This window comes from Petaurus breviceps, unplaced genomic scaffold (assembly GCF_028583685.1).
Source record: "Petaurus breviceps papuanus isolate PSGF00001 unplaced genomic scaffold, PetGlider_PUasm1.0 118, whole genome shotgun sequence".
Taxonomy (NCBI): Eukaryota; Metazoa; Chordata; class Mammalia; order Diprotodontia; family Petauridae; genus Petaurus; species Petaurus breviceps.
Genome location: NW_027185616.1, coordinates 20,779,347 through 20,798,463, shown reverse-complemented (window position 1 = coordinate 20,798,463; position 19,117 = coordinate 20,779,347). Strand labels below are relative to the sequence as shown.

The window sequence follows — 19,117 nt, the reverse complement described above, 5'->3', positions numbered from 1 at the left end:
AGGGCTTTATTTGTTTGCTTTGCCCTTTCTTAATTGAAGAAGCAGGCCCCAAGAGTTTCACTGGCTTGTCTGTTGTGGTTGGGGAAGCAGCTCAAGAAATAATTTTATTTCTGTTTTTATTTTTAGATTTTATTTCTGTTTCTCTCTAAATCATTTCATGAAGATCTTAGACTCTCAAAGAAGGAAGGAGGCTGAAAAGCCACATAAACCAACCTGAATCTAGCCAAGGATCCTCTTTATGATACCACCAGCAGGTGGTCATTCAGCCTCCCTTTAAAGACTGTTAGTCACAGGGAACTCACTGCTTTCCAAGAGCAGCTCTAAGAGAAGGAGAGAACAGGCGCCTACTATGTGCCAGGAACTATGCCAAGCACTCTGCAAATATTACCTGGTTTGATCTTCACAATAACCCTGTGAGGTAGGAGTTTTACAGTGGAGGAAACTGAGGCAGAAGCTGTGACTTGCCCAGGTCAGTGATAGCTGATGGTCTTCCTGACTCCAGGCCCAGCCCTCTGTCCATTGCACCACCCACCTGCCCTAATTGTCTATAATTACTTCTCTTATATCAAGTCTAAATGTGCTTATTTGGGACTTCCGTCTATTGCCAAGCTCAGCCCCCACTGAGACAAGTCTGCTCCCTCTAATGCAGTCGGCTTCCCAACGATCTGAATGAGGCTATTACATCGGAGTGTCTTCCTCACCTGATTAAAGAATTCCAGCCCAGATCACTGTAAGGCGTGACAACCAGTCCTTCCACTTCCCTGGGGAATGCCCCAGCTTCTTACTTTAAATGAAAGTCATGAATAAGTACATTTTAAAAAATTAACCTGTGTAATGGCTATGTGACCCTGGGCAAGTCATTTATTCTCTTAGGGTACCAGGCAACGCTCAAGACTATAGGCATTGATTTGTATTGGTGGAAGGAATTTCCTAAACCAAAGAAGTCAAATTCCCTTCTCCCACTTTTTAAACCCAATTTAAAATGCCCATAGAGAGTATAATTGAGCCTTTTGGAGAGCAAATAATCTTTTATTATTTTCCCTATTAATCTCATTTTACATAATATATTAGAATGCTTAAAGTAAAGCATGCTGCCTATGATAAGATATCAACCAATTGTTTTTAATTAAGCCATGGCCAGGGATGAAAAATTAGTTGCTATGTTGCCTCTATTTATTAACTCAGTCCCGCTGGATAAGAAAGCAAAAAATTGGAGAAAGTTGCCTCTTATCATGGAAGAAAAGAAACAATTATACTTCCTGGATTCCAGAAGGAGTTGTGTACATGTATACAACTTAAAGTTATCTTTAACAGCAATGGGTTGACATCAGAGATCTGGGTTCAAATTCTAACTGCCAATTACTGCCATTCAACATTGAACTAATGGCTTCCTCGCTCTGAGCCTCAGTTTCCTAATCTGTAAAAGGAGCGGGTTGAAGTAGGTGATCTCAAAGGTCCCTTCCAGCTAAATCTCATGAGCTCCATTTCAGAAGAGAGGATACCTGGGACAGAGATCAAAGGCTTCTTAAAGTTGATATTGGTGTTCCTAAGACTGGTCTGGCACTTCGCCCTTTTATCAGGCCAGTCAGGAATCCTGTATTCCTTTCTCTCCTCTCATGAAGCAAAACAAAATAGCATCTCATTCAGTGATAATGAGAAGAGGTTGTTCCAGACTGGGATGGGAACACAGGCACTAACCCTTGGAGCCAACATTGTACACAGAAGAGCATTCTTTGTGATAAAGTGATTTCTGTGCCTCACCAGCCAGAGCTATAACTGGACATATTTGTATCTGGGGCCAGGGCAAACAGCACGAAAAGACTCTCCAATCAACTTCTCAAGCAATTTGGGCCAAACTATGAGACCATTGCGGGGAAGGCTATCACTGAGGGGGAAGGAGTGAGACAACCAGAGGCCAGCCTTCTGTTCTATCTAGTTCTCCTTCCTCACCTACATCTTTGAAGGACTCCCAGAGCTTTCAGCAACCTCTAGATTTGGCAGAACACTTGGTGTCCCTTCATAATTACAACTCCACTGGAGTCTGGCCCAGAGAAATGCTTCATTACTGACCTTTTCTGATAGATTCCCTACAACAAACAGCCCTATCTAACAAGTGGAACTGCTCCATATGGATCATGCTCTGCAAAAAAATGGACATGGGTATTCTCTCCCACTGGAATTGTCTCTCTCTCTTAGCCTCTCCTGGAAGACTCATCAGTTGTTCAGTGCCCGTCTCCAATGTAGGCTCTACCATGAAGGTATTCCTCATCCTCCCTGACCATGACCACATTTCCCTTGGATGCCATAGAGCACTCTAGCCATACTTCTCTAATGCACTTACTATGTGGTATCATAAGATTGCATATTTACAACTGGAAGAGGTATTCTATTTTATGACTGAGAAGATAGGGCCCAGATCGGTGAAGTAAGTTACAGAAGGCGGCAAGTGGCAGAATCAGGCTTTGAAACCAGATTCCTCTGATTTTTTTTTTTTTTAGTTTATGGACATAGTATAATAAAAAAAAATTGCACACAAAATTGCAAGTCTTTTATGTATGACTTACTATCCCTTTTAAACATATAATAAAGCCATCGTGTAAATTTCTTTTTTTCCCTTTTTTCTTCCCTTCCCCCTTTGCCTTAGAGATGGCTACCAATAGACACAAATATGCATATCTATGTAAAATCATCCTCTACATAACTTCTGTTTATCAGTTCTTTCTCTGGATGCAGATAGCTTCTTCCTTCATATGTCCTTTGTAGCTAATTTGGGCATTTATAACAGTCAAAATGACTTATAAGTGCTTCTTAAAACAATATTGCTTGCTTTTTTACAACATTTCCTTGGCTCTTCATTATTTCGTACAAGTCTAGCATTCATGTACACTTTTCTAAGATCTTTGAATTCCTTATTTCCTCTGATTCTTAAATCCTGTATTTCTTCTTTTTACTCCCTCTATGTAGTTATCTATATTTCTGTTTTATGCCCCTACTAAATAGTAAGCTTCAGGAAGGAAGCCACTGGGTCTTATCTAAAATTTGGATCCTCCTACCACAACCTAATAAGAGGGATTTTACTTTCATCTACTACTACTTTGACCAAATTCCCACATGTAAGCAAAGTGGGCCTTATGAATATATGGGATAGGAGGGAAGGCCATGCTGATAAATATTTAACAACCAGATTTTCTGGAAGACGGAGGAGTGTGCATATAGGATACACTTTTAGGTTCAATCTGCATTATTAGCATTTTCTCCATCACTTTCAAATGTCTAGACCAGAGGTGATCTGCAAAACTCCATAATGAAGCTGGGACTAGACTGAAATGTAAATAGGATATGTTTAACAAAATAAATAAAAACACACAAAGACATAGATATTGTTAATTTATGGTTTTCTAAGTCATTATGTGACCCTCAAGGATCCATTTCTATTTGAGTTTGACACCGTTACTCCGTTGTGTCCAACTCTTTGTGACCCCATTTGAAGTTTTCTTGGCAGACACTGGAGTGGTTTGCCATTTCTTTCTCTAGTTCATTTTACAGATGAGGAAACTGAGGCAAACAAGGTGAAGTGACTTGTCCAGGGTCACACAGCTAGTAAGTGTCTGAGGCCAGACTTAAATTCAGGAAGATGAGTCTTCGTGACTCCAGGCCAAGCCCTCTATCCACTGTAGCACCTAACTAACCTAATTTTCATTACATTGCCCTAGCATTCTCTAGAACAAAAATAATTTTAAAAATTTTAGTACCTTCTAATCTATGTCCAGGGGCCATAAATTTGGGAGAGAGAAGGTTTACTGGGGGTCCGAGCCACTGACAAAGGCAGCTACTGACCAATTTCTTCACACCTCTTCTCCCTCTTTCCCCTCCCCCCCACTGGCAATTGGCTATGAAAGCCATTTTGGAGATCAACCATCACGATCTACAGTTGGGAATACCTTTTGTTTGTTTTGGATATGGAGGCTTTTTACAATGAGCATCAGTAAGCGTTTGGCTGTGCCACTATCCTTCCCATCCCCATCCTTGCCATTCCACACTCCCCATTCCCCAGGGAATAATAGTGGAGCTAGGAAATAATATGGGCTATCTATTCAAAGGATTCGTGGAACCAAAACTTTTTTATGAATAGCAAGATATGAGCCCTGCTGTGTATATCTATCTATGAAGATATGCAGCTTTGCTAGACACTGCAGATGGACGATAAGTTGGGTCCAGAATTGAACAAGAGAAAGAAAGTGGGCCACATTGCATTTGGGAAATTACATAATACTTTCAAATCACTCCCATCCCTGACACAAAAATCGATATATTTTTTAGCAACACTATCTTCCCAACTGTGGAACACCACAATTTCCAAAGAATCAAAATTGCATGTGACCCAAAGGTCAATAGCAAAACAAATGGCAGGTATAAGTGGGCTTTAGCATGTAATCAAGGCAGACTTGAGTGAAAAAGTAACATAAAGATGAATATCATTGAGGAAATGTATGATCAGAAAAGACCTGACAGATAGAACAAAATATTGTGTACATTGTCAGACAGATTCCACAGCAAATGTTTTTGCTTGTTTTTCTTTGTCATAAGACAGGATTCAACCTAGAACAAGATAGGATATGAATGATGTAAAGACAAAAAGTGTCAATAAAAGTGTTCAGATTTTTTTTTAAGTAAGGCAAGGTAGTCTTTGCAAGTCATGTAGCGGTAGCAAAGGGTAATAGTTGGACAGCTTAGTTTCATCACTGAAATTGCTGAAATCCTAAGACCTGTAAAAGCTGTGAGACTGTCTATAGAAAATATATGGGGAGGGGAGAGAATCTAGGTGGCACAGTGAATAGAACACTGGCCCTGGAGTCAGGAAGACCTGAGTTCAAATTCAGCCTGACACTCAACACTTACTAGCTGTGTGACCTTGGGTAAGTCACTTAGCCCCAATTACCCTTCCAAAAAAAGAAAATCTGTGGGAAGATGTGGACAAAAAACCCACAGGGTAAAAAGGAATGGGAAGATTGTGAATCGTGTCATTGGAACAAATATCCAGATATGTAATATCACGGTTTCATTGAAATATTGAAATTTATATCTGAATGCCTTTTAGATGAGACATTTAATGGACGTTCCTGGGGATTGTTGAAAATAGTCTATAACAGGGATTCTTAACATTTTGAAGTTGTGGAATCTTTGGCAGTCTGGTGAAGTCTTTGAAGTAATGTTCCTACATTTATAAAATGAAATTCATAGGATTTCAAAGGAAACTGATTACATTGAATAAAGATGTAATATTTACCCATATACACATATAAATATTTATATATATATAATACAAATTTTATAAATATTGTATATAAGGCCAGTCTAGCCACGATGACATACTATCTATGCATGTATGCATAAATTTGTATGAGAATGTATGTCTATGTTATATGTGTTAAATAACAGGCACACATTGCATATGTGGTCATATACACACCATGTTATAGGTATATGCACATTACACAGATGTGCATGTGTGTAAGCACGTGTGTAAAGTGTGCGTTGTGATATACAGATATGTGTTGTGTGTGTTTTGTATATACATGATATACACATATAGAATGTTATATGGAGATTTGAAGATACAGAAGGAGACAGAGAGCTAGACAGACACTTTAAAGTGCTCTCACGAGCCCTAGGAGTACATTTCTGCTTGCTTCTCCCCTCTTGATATGACCTTTCTTTCCTCCAGCATCTCCTTTCCAAACAAAGAATGTAAGATGTGAACAGAAAAGCTCCTTTTCCATGGGCATTTAGCCCACCCCGCTCTAGTGTTTAAAGAGTCTGTGTGCTTGTCACTCTAGTAAACACACTGCAGAAATATGTCAAATCCTTTAAATGTCTACACTTTGAAGGGAGGCCCTAAAGTTGGTGAGCAAAAGGAGCCCAGAGAAAAGCCTGGCCCTATCTAAGACCCAGAAATCACTTTCTCTTTTCTTCCCTTGGCTTCTTTACCCTCCAAAACATCTTTATCCTCCCTAACAATTTTTTTTTTTATCCTGGGTCAGAATTCAAGTAAATTCTTTAGGCGAGGATGGGAAAATTTCAGATTGGAGGGCCTCTAAGCAGCCCTTTTCTTTTGTCTTCTTCTTCATCTCTGTCCCCCGCCTCTTTTTTCTCTCTCCCACAAGTCATTACTAATTTTAGCCTATAGCTCCTAGGCAAGCCCTTCTATGTGAGGGCTCTTTTGAACTCCAGATAAAATGAGCAGTATTACCGAGACAGCACAATATGCCCTCAGAAGAGGGCACTAAATGGCACCATGACAAATGTCTACCCTCTGAGAGAAGATACTCCCTGATTTCTAGAAACAATGAAGAGCCTGCTATAATATTGCCCGTTTACACTCAGAACCTATTCCCGATCATGTTACCCTGCCTCCTTACTCAATAAACTCCACTGGCTCCCTATTTCCTCCAGAATCAAATAAAAATTCCTTTGGAATTTAAATCCCCTCCCAAACAGCTCATCCAGTTTCCTTTCTTCCCCTCCACACTTGTTGATGTGCCATTCCTCTCAAATAAACCTCCATCTCCTGACTCTGTGTACAGTATTTGGCCTGGCTGTTGTCCTGGAATGGTTTCCCTCCTCTGTCTGCTCTGACACCTAGCCCACCCCCCAGCCTCCTGCAAGACTCGGGCCCTTCCCAGTCCCTTCCTTTTACACTGTATACATATTCTATGTACATTGTTATTTCCATATTGTCTCCTTCCTTAGCACATGAGCCCCTGCAGACCATTTCTTCCTTTGTTTCCCCCTTTCCTTTTATCCCCAGCCATTAGCACAGTTTCTGGCATATTTTTGTTTTTCAGTCACTGGTCAGTCATGTCTGACTCTTTGTGAGTTTGAGGTTTTCTTGGCAAAGATACTGGAATGGTTTGCCATTTCCTGCTCCAGTTCTTTTACAGATGAGGAACTGAGGTAAATAGGCTCAAGTGACTTACCCAGGGTCCCACAGATAAATGTTGGGAACTCAGTAAGATGAGTCTTCCTGACTCCAGGCCCAGAGCCACCTAGCTGCCCATATCTAAGTATATAGTAAGCCTTAATAAATACTTGTTGACTGATCCTCTATGTACTCCTGGGAAAGGGACATTTTTATATACGTTTATTATATGCATGAGATCATAGATTGGGGGGGGGGGGCGCAGCAGGGGGGTGGGTGGTGCAGTGGGTAGAACTCTGGGCCTGGAATTGGAAAGACTTCTCTTCCTGAATTCAAATATGGACTCAGACACTTACAAATGAGCTGGAGAAGGAAATGGCAAATCACTCCAGTATCTTTGCCTATCTTTGCCGCAAAGAATCAGATATGACTGAAACGACTAAACAACAACATTCAGAGCTAGAAGGAGCCTCAGAGGCTGTTAGGTTCAACCTGTCTGTGAGCTGCGTAGTGCATTGCTATTATTTCCATTTTACAGGTGAGAGAATTAATATTCAGTGAAGTTAAGTAATTAGCCCAAAGTTATATAGCCATAGTAAGTGATCAAGTCAGGACTCAAACTTTGATCTTCTTACTCTAAGCCCAGGACGTTATTTTAAAAACAATGCCAACGGGGGTGGCTGGGTGGCCCAGTGAATAGAGCACCAGCCCTGGAGTCAGGAGGATGTGAGTTCAAATCCAGCCTCAGACACTTAACACTTACTAGCTGTGTGACCTTGGGCAAGTCCCTTAACCCCAATTGCCCTACCTTCCCCCCTCCAAAAAGCAAACAAAACAAAACCCAACGCCAACTAAGCTGAACAACTATAAGTAAAACCTGCTGTCATTCATTCATTTTTTTTTTTTAAGCAATCGGGGTTAAGTAACTTGCTCAAGGTTACACGGCCAGTTATTTCTGGGTGTGGTGCTAAGTATCTGCACCCAGAATTTGATCTCCAGGTCATTCTGACACTGGAGCCAGTGCTCTTACTCGCTGTGCTACCTGGCCGCCCCCCCATTCATTCATTTTTGCTATAAAAATACAAAGTCTTTAATAATATTTTATTTCCCCCCAGCTTCATGTAAAGTCCCATGGGCATCTAGCCCTGGCCCCTTCTAGCTCTACTATTCTATGATGCCTATGTCATTTTGTAAGTTCATTGGCAGAGGGAATTCCCACTTGAGGGAACTCCTACCAGTGCAGGTTAATACCTTACTACATAACTTATGTTCTAAGAAAGTTGCCTTGAGAAGTAAGAGGTTAAGTCACTTGCCCATGTCAATTTTTAACATTCATTTAAAAAATTTTTTGATTTCCAAATTTTCTCTCAACCTGACATTTTTCAAACATAAATCCAGACCATGGGAAAGAAGTTTCTCATTAAAAAAAGAGAGAGAGAGAATCCTCCCCTATGCTTAGATGTCATATACAAAGAGGTAAAGGAATAACATTGTAATAAAAAGCACCCTGGGGATTGCGTGGAGCCATCTAGGTTTTATTCTCATCTTTTCCATTAAGTATCTGTGTGACCTTGGGCAACTCACAGTCTCCCTGTGCTCCAGTTTCTTCATCTGTAAAATGAAGGGGTTGGACAAGATAAGGGGTTTGTCACTTGGGGTCCTTGAATTTTTTTTAAAAATGCTGATAACTCTTGCTTTTACTCTGCCATCTTGGCTCCACCCTCCCAATAACTCTTTCTCAGTATAATTGGTTTCCTTTGTGCATCTTGTAATGCATCTTCATTTGTGACATATTTTCTGCATTTAAATATAATATTCTGAGAAGGGGTCCACAGGCTTCATCAGACCACTCAACGGGTCCATGACACACAAAAAAGAAGTTAAGGGCCGTTGGACTAGATAATCTAGCCCTGGCCCTTTCTAGCTCTAATATCCTATGATGCTTACATCATTTTGTGAGTTCAGTGGCAGAGGGAACTCCCAGTTGAGGGAACTCTTATCTTTCTCCCTAACTTATGTTCTAAAAGAGACGCTTTGAGAAGTGAGAGATTAAGTCACTTGCCCAGGGTCATACAGCCAGTAGGTGTCAGAGGTAGGATTTAAATGCAGGTCTTTGGTTCCAAAGACAGCTTTCTCTTGACTACATCATCCTCCAGTCCCTGCCCCTATCCTTTGTCATTCTGTGTTGTCCAGGAAGGAGACAGTCAACCCTAGGAAGACTGACTTTTTGCAACTTCTTAAGACTTTATTCCAGTACCAGTTTTGTTTCCCCACCAGAATTTAGGCCAGTGCCATGAACAATGAACAGATCCAACACAGCCACACCAGATGTAAAAAGTGAATGATTTTATTCTTGATTCTGGAGTTACTGCCTCTAGTCTTGCAAGCGTGAATAAATGGAAGCAATGATTGCTCCTCCAAAATACTTTGCTAAAAAATTTACTGGTTGTCACAAGTGCTTCCCATTTTCCCTAAAGAAAGTGCTTTGAGAGTGCCCTAAACTTAGGCTTTAACATTTCAATAACAGCAGGGCTATTTGATATCCTGCTTTATGCCAACTCACATTCTCACTGAGCAGTGAGAGGCCACAGGCAGCTATAAATAGCCTCCAAACAGATTATATCCTTCCACAGGACAGACACAGGGGCAGCTGAGGCATCGCCACCCCCCATATCCCATCCCCACCAAGGCCTGAAACACTCAAATGCCATATGGAATGCCTAGGGAAGGGAAGATGAGCTGAGCTCACAAATTATAATGATGCATCCAAAGTGTCAATAGGTCTGGAATGCTATACTCATTGCCCCCTGAATGTCCTTGGTGGTAAAGTCAGTAGCTGAGAGATAAACATTCCCTGTGGTGTAGATCCCAAATTCCTTAGGCTTAACATGGTACAGCAAAGACTAGCCTTTCACCTAGATCAGCCTTAAACAGCAAAACAGCGTACATAGAGAAACGCCTCAGGACGAGATGGGGTTTTCCAGTCACGATTTTCTTTCTCAGCTCATTGATTTCCTGAAGGAGCTCTGCCCACAAGGGACCCACAAGGTACTCAGAGTACAGTTTCTCTTACAACTCCAATAAGGCTGTGTGGCCTTTCTGGGTCTGTTCTTGGGACCCTTCTCTCTACTCTCTGACTTTCTGCTGAGGTGAAAGTGCTCAGATCTCCACAACTCTCCAGATGAAGGAGCCCAGCGGGTCTTCTGTAGGGCAACATTTGGGCTATGGATGTACTTGGCTGAGCAGGAGTCATTATCTTTGGGGGAAGAAAACAAGAAAAAAGAAAAGATCAATTAAAAAAGATTCCTATCTATTTAAAAGAGGAGCAGGACTTGAAGTCCTTGGACCCTAGCTTTGCTACCCTGTGAGACCTTGAGCAAGTTACTTAATCTCTGGTCCTCAGTTCTCTCATCTGTAAAATGGGGGAGTTGAACTAGATGGTCTCTGAGGGCCCCTCCAGTTCTACTGCTATGATCTTATTATTCTCACTGGTCCTCAGTTCCCTCATTTATAAAATGAAAGAGTTGGAGTAGATGGTCTTTGAGGTCCCTTCTGGCTCTACACCTATGATCCTATAACTAAATTTTTTTAATCTTATTATTTTGTTTTTTTTTTTATTTCTTTCAGTTTTTATAAGGTGGGGGAGAAAACATCTCTCCCACCCTGGGAAGAGGGAAAGAAAGGCGTGGCAGCAGAGGGCTTAGGACAGCTAGAGAGAGGGTAGGCATTAGGTGGGAAAGGAAAAGAAAGGACATATGGACATATGAAGAAAGACGCTATCTGCATCCAGAGAAAGAATTGATAAATAGAAGTATGTATAGAATAATTTTACATATTTATACTTATTTGTGTCTAGGGTGAGGGGAGAGGGAAGTAAAAAGGGGGAAAAAAAGAAATTTACATGATAACTGTTGTATATTTGGAGGGAATAGCAAGGTATACATGGTAAATTTGCAGTTTCATGTGCAATCATCTTTTTTTATCATTATTATGTTATGGAAATGCTTGTTTTGTTCTGTGAATTGAAAATAAAATAAGTTTGTTACACAAAAACAGGGAGGTGGGAGGTCAAAGCTATATACCATGCAATATGGCCTAGGGCCCTGGTGGTGGTGAAAACCATGTGCCATTAAAGTCATATTTTTGTGCCAATTTTGCAGGCTTCTTGCGTCTACTCTATACCCAATTAAATTTAAGGCAGTTATAGCTGGTCTATCCCAAGTATCCAACCTTGATGTAAAATGCGGTGAGTCATAAAAAAAAAAAAAAACAGGGGCATCCAGGTAGCACAGCAAGTAAGAGCACCAGCTCCAGTGTCAGGAGCACCTGGGGATCAAATCCGGGCTCAGACACTCAGCACCACACCCAGAAATAACTGGCTGTGTAACCTTGAGCAAGTTACTTAACCCCGATTGCTTAAAAAAAAAAAACTTAGCACAGCAAAAACTTTACAAGTCCTCTGTGCCTTATTCCCAGCAGGAAATTATCTTTCTTGGTTGAATGGGTCCATTGCACTTTCAAATTTTTTCTGTAATTTTGAATAATCCATTGAAAAATCCTGCTACCAGTCGGTCAATGAACTTTTACGTGCCTCCTGTGGTCTGATGCCGGGGATGCAAAGAGAAGTGAAGGATGGTCCCTGCTCACAATACAAAGGGGCAGATCGCCTACAGATAGCCACGCACAAGCACAAGCGAGCTAAAGACAGGGCAGACTGTAAGTCATTAACAGAGGCACTAGAATACGAGTGATCCGCAAAGACTTTCTATAGCGGGTGGGACTTGAAGGAAATCAGTGCGTTTATTTCTGGTATGCTAGGATACATTCATTTAGCCTTTAGAAAAATAAAAACCTCTTCATTAATACAAATTCCACCTATTTGCCTTGCAGACAATTTCAGGAGAAGATGAACTGCTTCCCAGATTTCTGTCAATTCACATAACGTCCTTTTGCGTCACTTTGAAGTAATTGAGAAAGCATGCCGTGCAAGGGAAGCATTACACGCAGGAATCCAAAAGGCATGCTTTTATTGTCTATGTTCCCACATTGTGTACTGGACTTTACTTTCTGCCTCTTCAATATGCCCTCTAGACCCCCAGGCATTGCCATCTGACTTGCCCTGACAAGTCAGATCCCTTAAAGACCCCTGGATCTCCCCATCTGATCTGCACTTGAATCCTTAAGGACCATTGGGTCTTTTAATCCAGTCTCCTTGCAACTGAAGCTTCTTATATGTGTTATCTCCCTTAATAGAGCCTGTATTTGGCACAAAGTAATCACTTAATAAATGTTTTTTTATTCATTCATTCATCTTCCTTCCCTTTCACTTAAAAAATCTTTTCCCTGTTGTATTTCATAGATTTGTTTTTCCACCATAGGTACTTGGTGGTGATGTCTTTAAGCCGTTAACAGTGTTTTCAGGGCAATTTCCTGGAAGGGATGGTTCTGAAATGAGTGTCTTTTGAACAGTAAACAGGTTAACCCAGTAAAGATGCAATGAGGTCTCTGATTAGTCACCGAGTGTACACAACCAAACTACCTGTTCCAGGAAATTGGCACTTGTGATGGCCTCCTCCATATGTTCTTCATCAGACTTGAGGACAGATTTGATGTTCTCTACCAGCTCGTGGATGTCTGGAGTCATACTGCAGGGTGACTGCTCCAGGAACTTGGCCACCAGCAGCTTAGTGTCTATGTAAGATTTGTAGTCTACTAAAGAGCGAGGTCGAGCTCGAACAGCTCTAGCTCGAAGGCTCTTTCTCAAGGTCACGGGGGCCAACTCGGTTCTCCCTTCAGTCTGGGTCGCAGCCTCACAGCTAAGCACAGGTCCTACGGGTAAAGAGAAAAACTCCTTAGCACACGTTTGCCCAATGCCACTTGAACATATGACTATCCGAAACCCCAGCCCAGGTCTCTAACCCAGCATGGAAAATCACCTGGCAAAATACCGACATCCATGCAAATCTTGCCTTTTCATTTCACAGAAGGAGGAAAAGAAATCTATAACACAAGGTTTGTTTCAGGGATGTCTTTCGATCCAAGGATGTCCCCAAAGGTTTTAGCATGTTACAGAAGACAGTTTCGGAGTTATGCCAAATGACAAAGGGCACCAGGAGACAAAAGACAACACGTGGTCATATGTAATATTTTCAAGCGATACTTGCAAATGGATGGCAAATTGATGTCGCAAAGAGAAAGCATTTCTGTTCTGGCGGAGGGAGGGGACACGACAGGCAAGGGATGAAAATGTTTAAACACATGTGGAGAGGGCTAGAGAAGCAAGGTCTGTGAGAAGACGCTACTAGTACTCATTGGCTATGTAGCTTTATCCTAAAATTCTCAAGGTCTTCTGTTACCGTTTCATTTCACGGGGGCTCCCATCACGTCTATGAGGCAAGTAGAAGGCAAATAACCACTTCCATTTTGCAGACAGAGAAATTTAAATCCAAAGAAAGTAAGTAACTCATTGAGAGTTGCCTAGTCAACAGGGTCACTTAATGAGAACATCCAAATTTCCCGTCTTCACAGGCTGCGTTTCCTACATCACCAAGTTTGTGAAGTTATTTTATGTTTTGTTTTGTTTTTGCTTTTTGGAGGGGGGAAAGCAGGTCAATTGGGGTTAAGTGACTTGCCCAAGGTCATACGGCTAGTAAGTGTTAAGTGTCTGAGGCCAGATTTGTAAAGTTATTTTAAAGACATGTAGAACAGCTCCATGAACTAGACCCTGATGGGGCCAATAAGCCAGGAGGTATGTTGGGAAGAGGAGGGGAATACAATGATTTTTCCCTAACTATGAAAGAGTAACCAGCAGCCTTCAGCCTGCCCAGGATGGAGGAAGCCAGAGAGGCAGGAATGAAAACATTCAAGCTATGACAGGAAGCAGGAGGGGCAATGAGATCGTGGTGAAGGATGCGGAGACCTTCTGGACACTTTTTCAGACACATGGAGGTCTAGACAGAGGAAAAGAAGCCGTCCCCCTCCCTAAGCTCCCCCCTCTCAGTTGATACTCATTCAGTCTCCCAGCCAGAGTCCATGGTCTTGATGCAGCACTTGCTAGGAAGGCTTTGCTAGTTACATTTTAATGTGAGGGCCAGGGCACAGGGCCTATGCTCATTCACTTGAATATGCCCTGGCCACCTTCTGCATTAAAAGGTCCAAACAAATAAACACGTCCACCCTCCTGCCCGCTGATTTTCAGCATAGCAGGAACTGAGTAAGGGTCCATCTTCTAAGACTACGCTGTAGAGAGAACTAAGTTCCAGCTGAAACCGGCAGGCGGCCAGCCCACGTCCTCAGCTTGCTAGAGCAAAGGTGTAGGAGACCCACGGTGAAGACAGGTCTTGGGATTCTTAGAGCCCAGGCTGCTGAGGCCTGTGGGGTTGCAGAGGTGATACAGTCAGTCACGGTAGGTGGGAGTGCCCCACTCTGTGGCAGCTGCAGAAACAAGAGGAGTTTCTCTTAGGTACATGGTCAATCTGTGACTGGCGAACAACAGATGATGTTAGAGGAGATGAAGCAGAACTTACAAGGGACTGAAAAGGTAAAGTGGCCACTGGAAAAGTTGGGAAGTTTATGAAGCATTAGGAAGTTTTCTTGGAGAAGAGCTTTGTATGAGTACATTACATATGTCACTGGCTGGAATCATGCTCAAGAATAAACCTATATACAATCAAATAATACCTGCAGACAGGCAAACACAAGCACGGTTGTGTGTCTATCCATTTAAAATTAATCCCATTTGATGGTGTTTATTTTAAATGGGCCAACTGGTTTACAGAGCTTAAGTTCAACACAATAAAAATGAATGTACTAAAAGAAAAATTACCAACAAAAGTCAATGCACCCCTTAGCTTCTTCCTCCAGAGAAAACACTTCTCCCAGCAGGATTAATAATGTCCAGAAATCAGAAACCAGGTCTACCTATTTCTCCTGTATATCACCTATCAGGACATCATGTACAATGGAGGATCCGTATTTTTGACCACGAAAAATAAAACTTGAAAGGATTTGAGCATCTAAGAATGAGTCGATGCATTTCCCTACTGTGTGCTGGCTCCCCTTTTTTCTTCTCCAGGACATAACTTCAACTTCCATGAGGATACCACCTAAAATTAGGGACCAGAGCCTGACCTACATCACTTGCATTCAGTTAGAATCTTTAAGAAAATGATGAAAAATGTTCTAGTTAGAAGTCAGCAAAATGACATCACCTCTGGCTGTTAAGTGATGGAGGACAGGGTCACTTTTTGATCTTGCTCTCAAGGGCTGTAAGGTTCTCCTGTTCGATGGAAGATGCGCTAGGTTTGAATCAGGAGTTGACAGGGATGGGGTCTCTTCCCCAGGTGTGTTAGGAACATCTCCACCTAATTTGTTGAAAGAGAAACATAAGTTAATTTTCATCAATCATATCACTTCACCCTTCAGGCCAGCAGTACCTGCCAAATTAAACCTACTTGCCATACAAGGAGTAATATCAAGCAAACAAACAAGCATTTATTAAGGGCCTCCTTATGTCCTGGGGACTTTGCTAAGCTTGATTCTAAGGATATGAAGCAATTATCATCTTCAAGTAATTTTCAGAAGGAAATAATATATACACTTATAAGTATGAACAAGGGTGGGTAGGAAAGCCCTGAAAAATCAGGAAAGGCTTTGTGTAAGAGATGATTTTGTAGCTGCGATCTGAGAAGGTGAAAAGGAAATTTACTCCAGGCATGAGGGGGCAGCCTATGCAAAGGCACGAGATGAGACGTAGAATGTCAGGTTTGAAAAACATGAAGGTTTGGCTAGACTGCTGAGTACATGAAAAACAGTAATATATAATAAGCTTTGGAAAGTTTGGCTACCGCCAAAGGGCTTTAAGTGTCAAAGAGAAATGTCCTACAGGTAACAGGGAACTATAGGAGTTTTTTGAACATGGAGTGATACAGTCAGACCCAAGCTTTCGAAATATCACTTTGTTACAACTTAGCAATCTTTCTTTAAAGGACAACCCTAAAAGGAATTGATGATTTTAAAACAAAAACAAATGAACCCACTCGAAAGCTATTAAAAAAAAACAAACAAACCAGTGTTTAAAATCTCCCTCAGTTCACAACTGCTAGACAATTCCTGGTGTTTCATGAGGAGGATCACGACAAGATCACACTTGAAATAGCCTCGCCTTCCATAGTCTAGAAACCAAAATGCACATCAAGAAGGGGGAAGTCTTTACATCTGCGTAACCCAGAGTAGTCATTACAAGCTGTGAAAAAATCCCCATCAGTCCAGTTAAGAAACAAGAGGCAGCTAAATGATCCCTTAAAATCACCCTGTGTTCGTTTGACTTTTGTTGAAGAAAATGACATTGAAGAAGTCACAGTACTTCAGTGTGGTTTGTGGAAGGAAAACAACATTACAGAACACAAACACATTGTGGAGACCTGACCATTCTCCATGATTCTACTCAAGATGCAACATGAGCAAAAGAAAAGAAACCAGTTCCAAATGTTCCAAACGGCATTACTGAAAAATTACCATCATCTGAAATAGCTGCAGCCTGATGCATTATTCATTACCATTTGCAATTTAGTCCTGGTGGACAATTTTCTGGGCCATTTAAAACCTCCCCGGAGAGGGCAAGCTGTCATAATGCACCTTTAACTTACAAGGAGAAATGTAAACCAAACCCTATATTCTCTGTACTACCGAAAACCCGAATTCACTGTATTTTAAGGCAACACGACCCTAGCCCCAGTTTATCAATTATACCGGGCAACCTCATAGGCATCCACTCTGCAGCAATGGAGAGCTTCCAGAAAGACCCATCTTACCTTAAGGGGAAGAAAAAGTAGTGTAGCACGGGGCGGGACAGGACCGAAGAATGCCAAATTAAACCCTTGGTTTTGGAGAAGAGTTAGTATATTCTTAGAGGATTGTATACTCCAGCGAGTAAGAGCACCGGCTCCAGTGTCGGGATGACCTGGAGATCGAATCCCGGGCTCAGACACTCAGCACCACAACCAGAAATACCTGGCCATGTAACCTTGAGCAAGCTACTTAACCCCGATTGCTTAAAAAAAAAAACGGTTGTATATTCCAATGTGATTTCATATCTTTGTCAGTACAGATGTTAGTGGATACAGCAATGGCTACAGTTTGAATAATGTGCTTCAAGAATAAAGACTAGCATATCGATAAAACAATCAAAGAAATGTATATTACAGATCCATATTGATGGCTGCAATGAAATATTTCAATCACCTGAAATGACCAGCAATTTTCACCAGTTTGGCAGAAGATCAGGGCAGAAGATTATTTCTAATTAAAGTAATGTCTTTGTTACCTTGAGACACCTGCTCACTGCCTGGGTCCAAGGGGCCTGCCACAGCTTCTGATGCCTCTGGAATTTGGAATGAAGTCCCCTATCACACAAAACAGGATCGTTTGCTTTGGTTCAAAATCCAATCTCTGTTTCAGTCACTCTTTTTAAAAGGATAATGACACAGAATGGCCTTGTTCTGCAAAGTATATTACACTCAATTGTTCTATGTAAAGATTATTTTTTATTGCTAGAAATCAGATTTTTATTTATCTGTACCAAAAATATCCATAGTGATTTTATCCTTAATAGTGAAACCTAGAAGCAATCTACATGGCCAATGACTGGGGAATACCTAGGCAACTTGCTATACCACTGAAATGAGATGTTATCATATCATAAAATGACAAGTATGAAAACATAAAGAAATAAGGGAGGGCATGTAAAGTGGAGGGTGAAGAAAGCAGAGTCAAAGGATATAGGCAAGCTGGGGCTATATAGGAAAAAGAAAAAGAACAGCAACAAAATCTTAAACAAAGATTAAAAAAAACATTGGAAGAGGAGATAATCAAATGCATCTCTCCCTTCTTTGGAGAGAGGTAGGGAATTGTAGGCGTGGGACATTGTGTATACTTTCAAAGTTGGTTGGTTGATGCATTGATCGACTTTGGTGAACTGCTTTTTTTTCTTTCTTCTTAGTTACAAGGACGGATGGCTCAAGAAGGGGTGGAGAGAAAGAAGGATATAATCAGGAAAGAAGGGGATATAAAAATAAAAGATAACAATTGTATTTTTACAAGATAGAGTAGAACTACATGACAGTAAATATTTGAAAAGACCTGACACTGTGGGATAGAGAAGAAGGGGTAACATCCTTGAAAAAAAATTTTTTTTAAGATTAGAAGACACTGAGCAAATGACTCCTATTATGGTTATATTTTCTTTTTATAAGAAGTATATTTTGTAGTTTAAGTTTTTCTATGTGAGCTATGTCTCATTTTATTTGCTTTAATGAGACTGTAAAACAAATCGTTCTTAATAGGATGTCAAATGTTCTTGATAAGAAAAATGATGATCACATTACCTGTTCCTGATTGATTTGGTTCACTACAGCTTCATAAGGAGGAGGTGGATCCAGAGGACAGAAAACTTCCACGCCTTTAATCCGAGCTCCATAGATGTGTGGAAGTGGAATAACATCAGAGCCTACCATCCTAGGAAAAACAACCTGGCATCAGTCAACATGTTCTACTCAATTCACAAGCATTTAATCGTTTGATTAATGATGGATAGATTGATCAAGAGGCAGAATAATATAGGGGATAGTGCACAGGACCTTCCATCATATAATAGACTCATGACCTTGGGCACCATACTCCTATGAATCTGTTTCCTCTGCTGTAAAATGGGGATCAGAGGGGTGGCCAGGTAGCACGGCCAGTAAGAGCACCGGCTCCAGTGTTGAGAAGACCAAGAGATCGAATCCCGGGCTCAGACACTTAGCACCCGCCCAGAAACACCTGGCCGTGTAACCTTGAGCAAGCTACTTAACCCCAATTGCTTAAAAAAAAAAATAGGGATCAGAACACTCAGTACTCTAACTCCCAGGGTTATAGCAAAGAAAGGAAACTGCAAAGTTATGACAAAGATGAGTTTTGGGGGAATCTGGACCTGTGATTTAATTCACAAAGAAATTCCCACTACCAAATACAGACCACCAACTTGTTCATAATTTATAGTCTTAGACAGTAGTCTGGGGGCACTAGGAAGTTAGTTTTCTTGCCCGAAGTTATAGAGCTAGCATAGTCAGAGGGAAGCCTTGAATGTAAGCCCTCCTAACTCCAAGGTCAACTGCCCATAGAGGATGACCATCACAACACCCTGCCTCTCAAGTTGTT

At 41.2% G+C, this 19,117-nt stretch overlaps 1 protein-coding gene across 1 annotated transcript in view; it reads right to left on the bottom strand.

Moving 5' to 3' along the window:
* Positions 1–9,268: 9,268 nt before the first annotated feature.
* The window catches only part of ENTREP1 (endosomal transmembrane epsin interactor 1), a 78,244-nt gene continuing 68,395 nt past the window's right edge, over positions 9,269–19,117 (bottom strand). The window contains exons 7-11 of the mRNA XM_069086981.1: positions 18,304–18,433; positions 17,244–17,322; positions 15,130–15,282; positions 12,459–12,748; positions 9,269–10,175 (exon numbers count right to left, since the gene is read on the bottom strand). Coding sequence (XP_068943082.1) covers positions 9,972–10,175; positions 12,459–12,748; positions 15,130–15,282; positions 17,244–17,322; positions 18,304–18,433 — 856 coding nt within the window. The 3' untranslated portion in view covers positions 9,269–9,971. The remainder of the gene's footprint in view (positions 10,176–12,458; positions 12,749–15,129; positions 15,283–17,243; positions 17,323–18,303; positions 18,434–19,117) is intronic.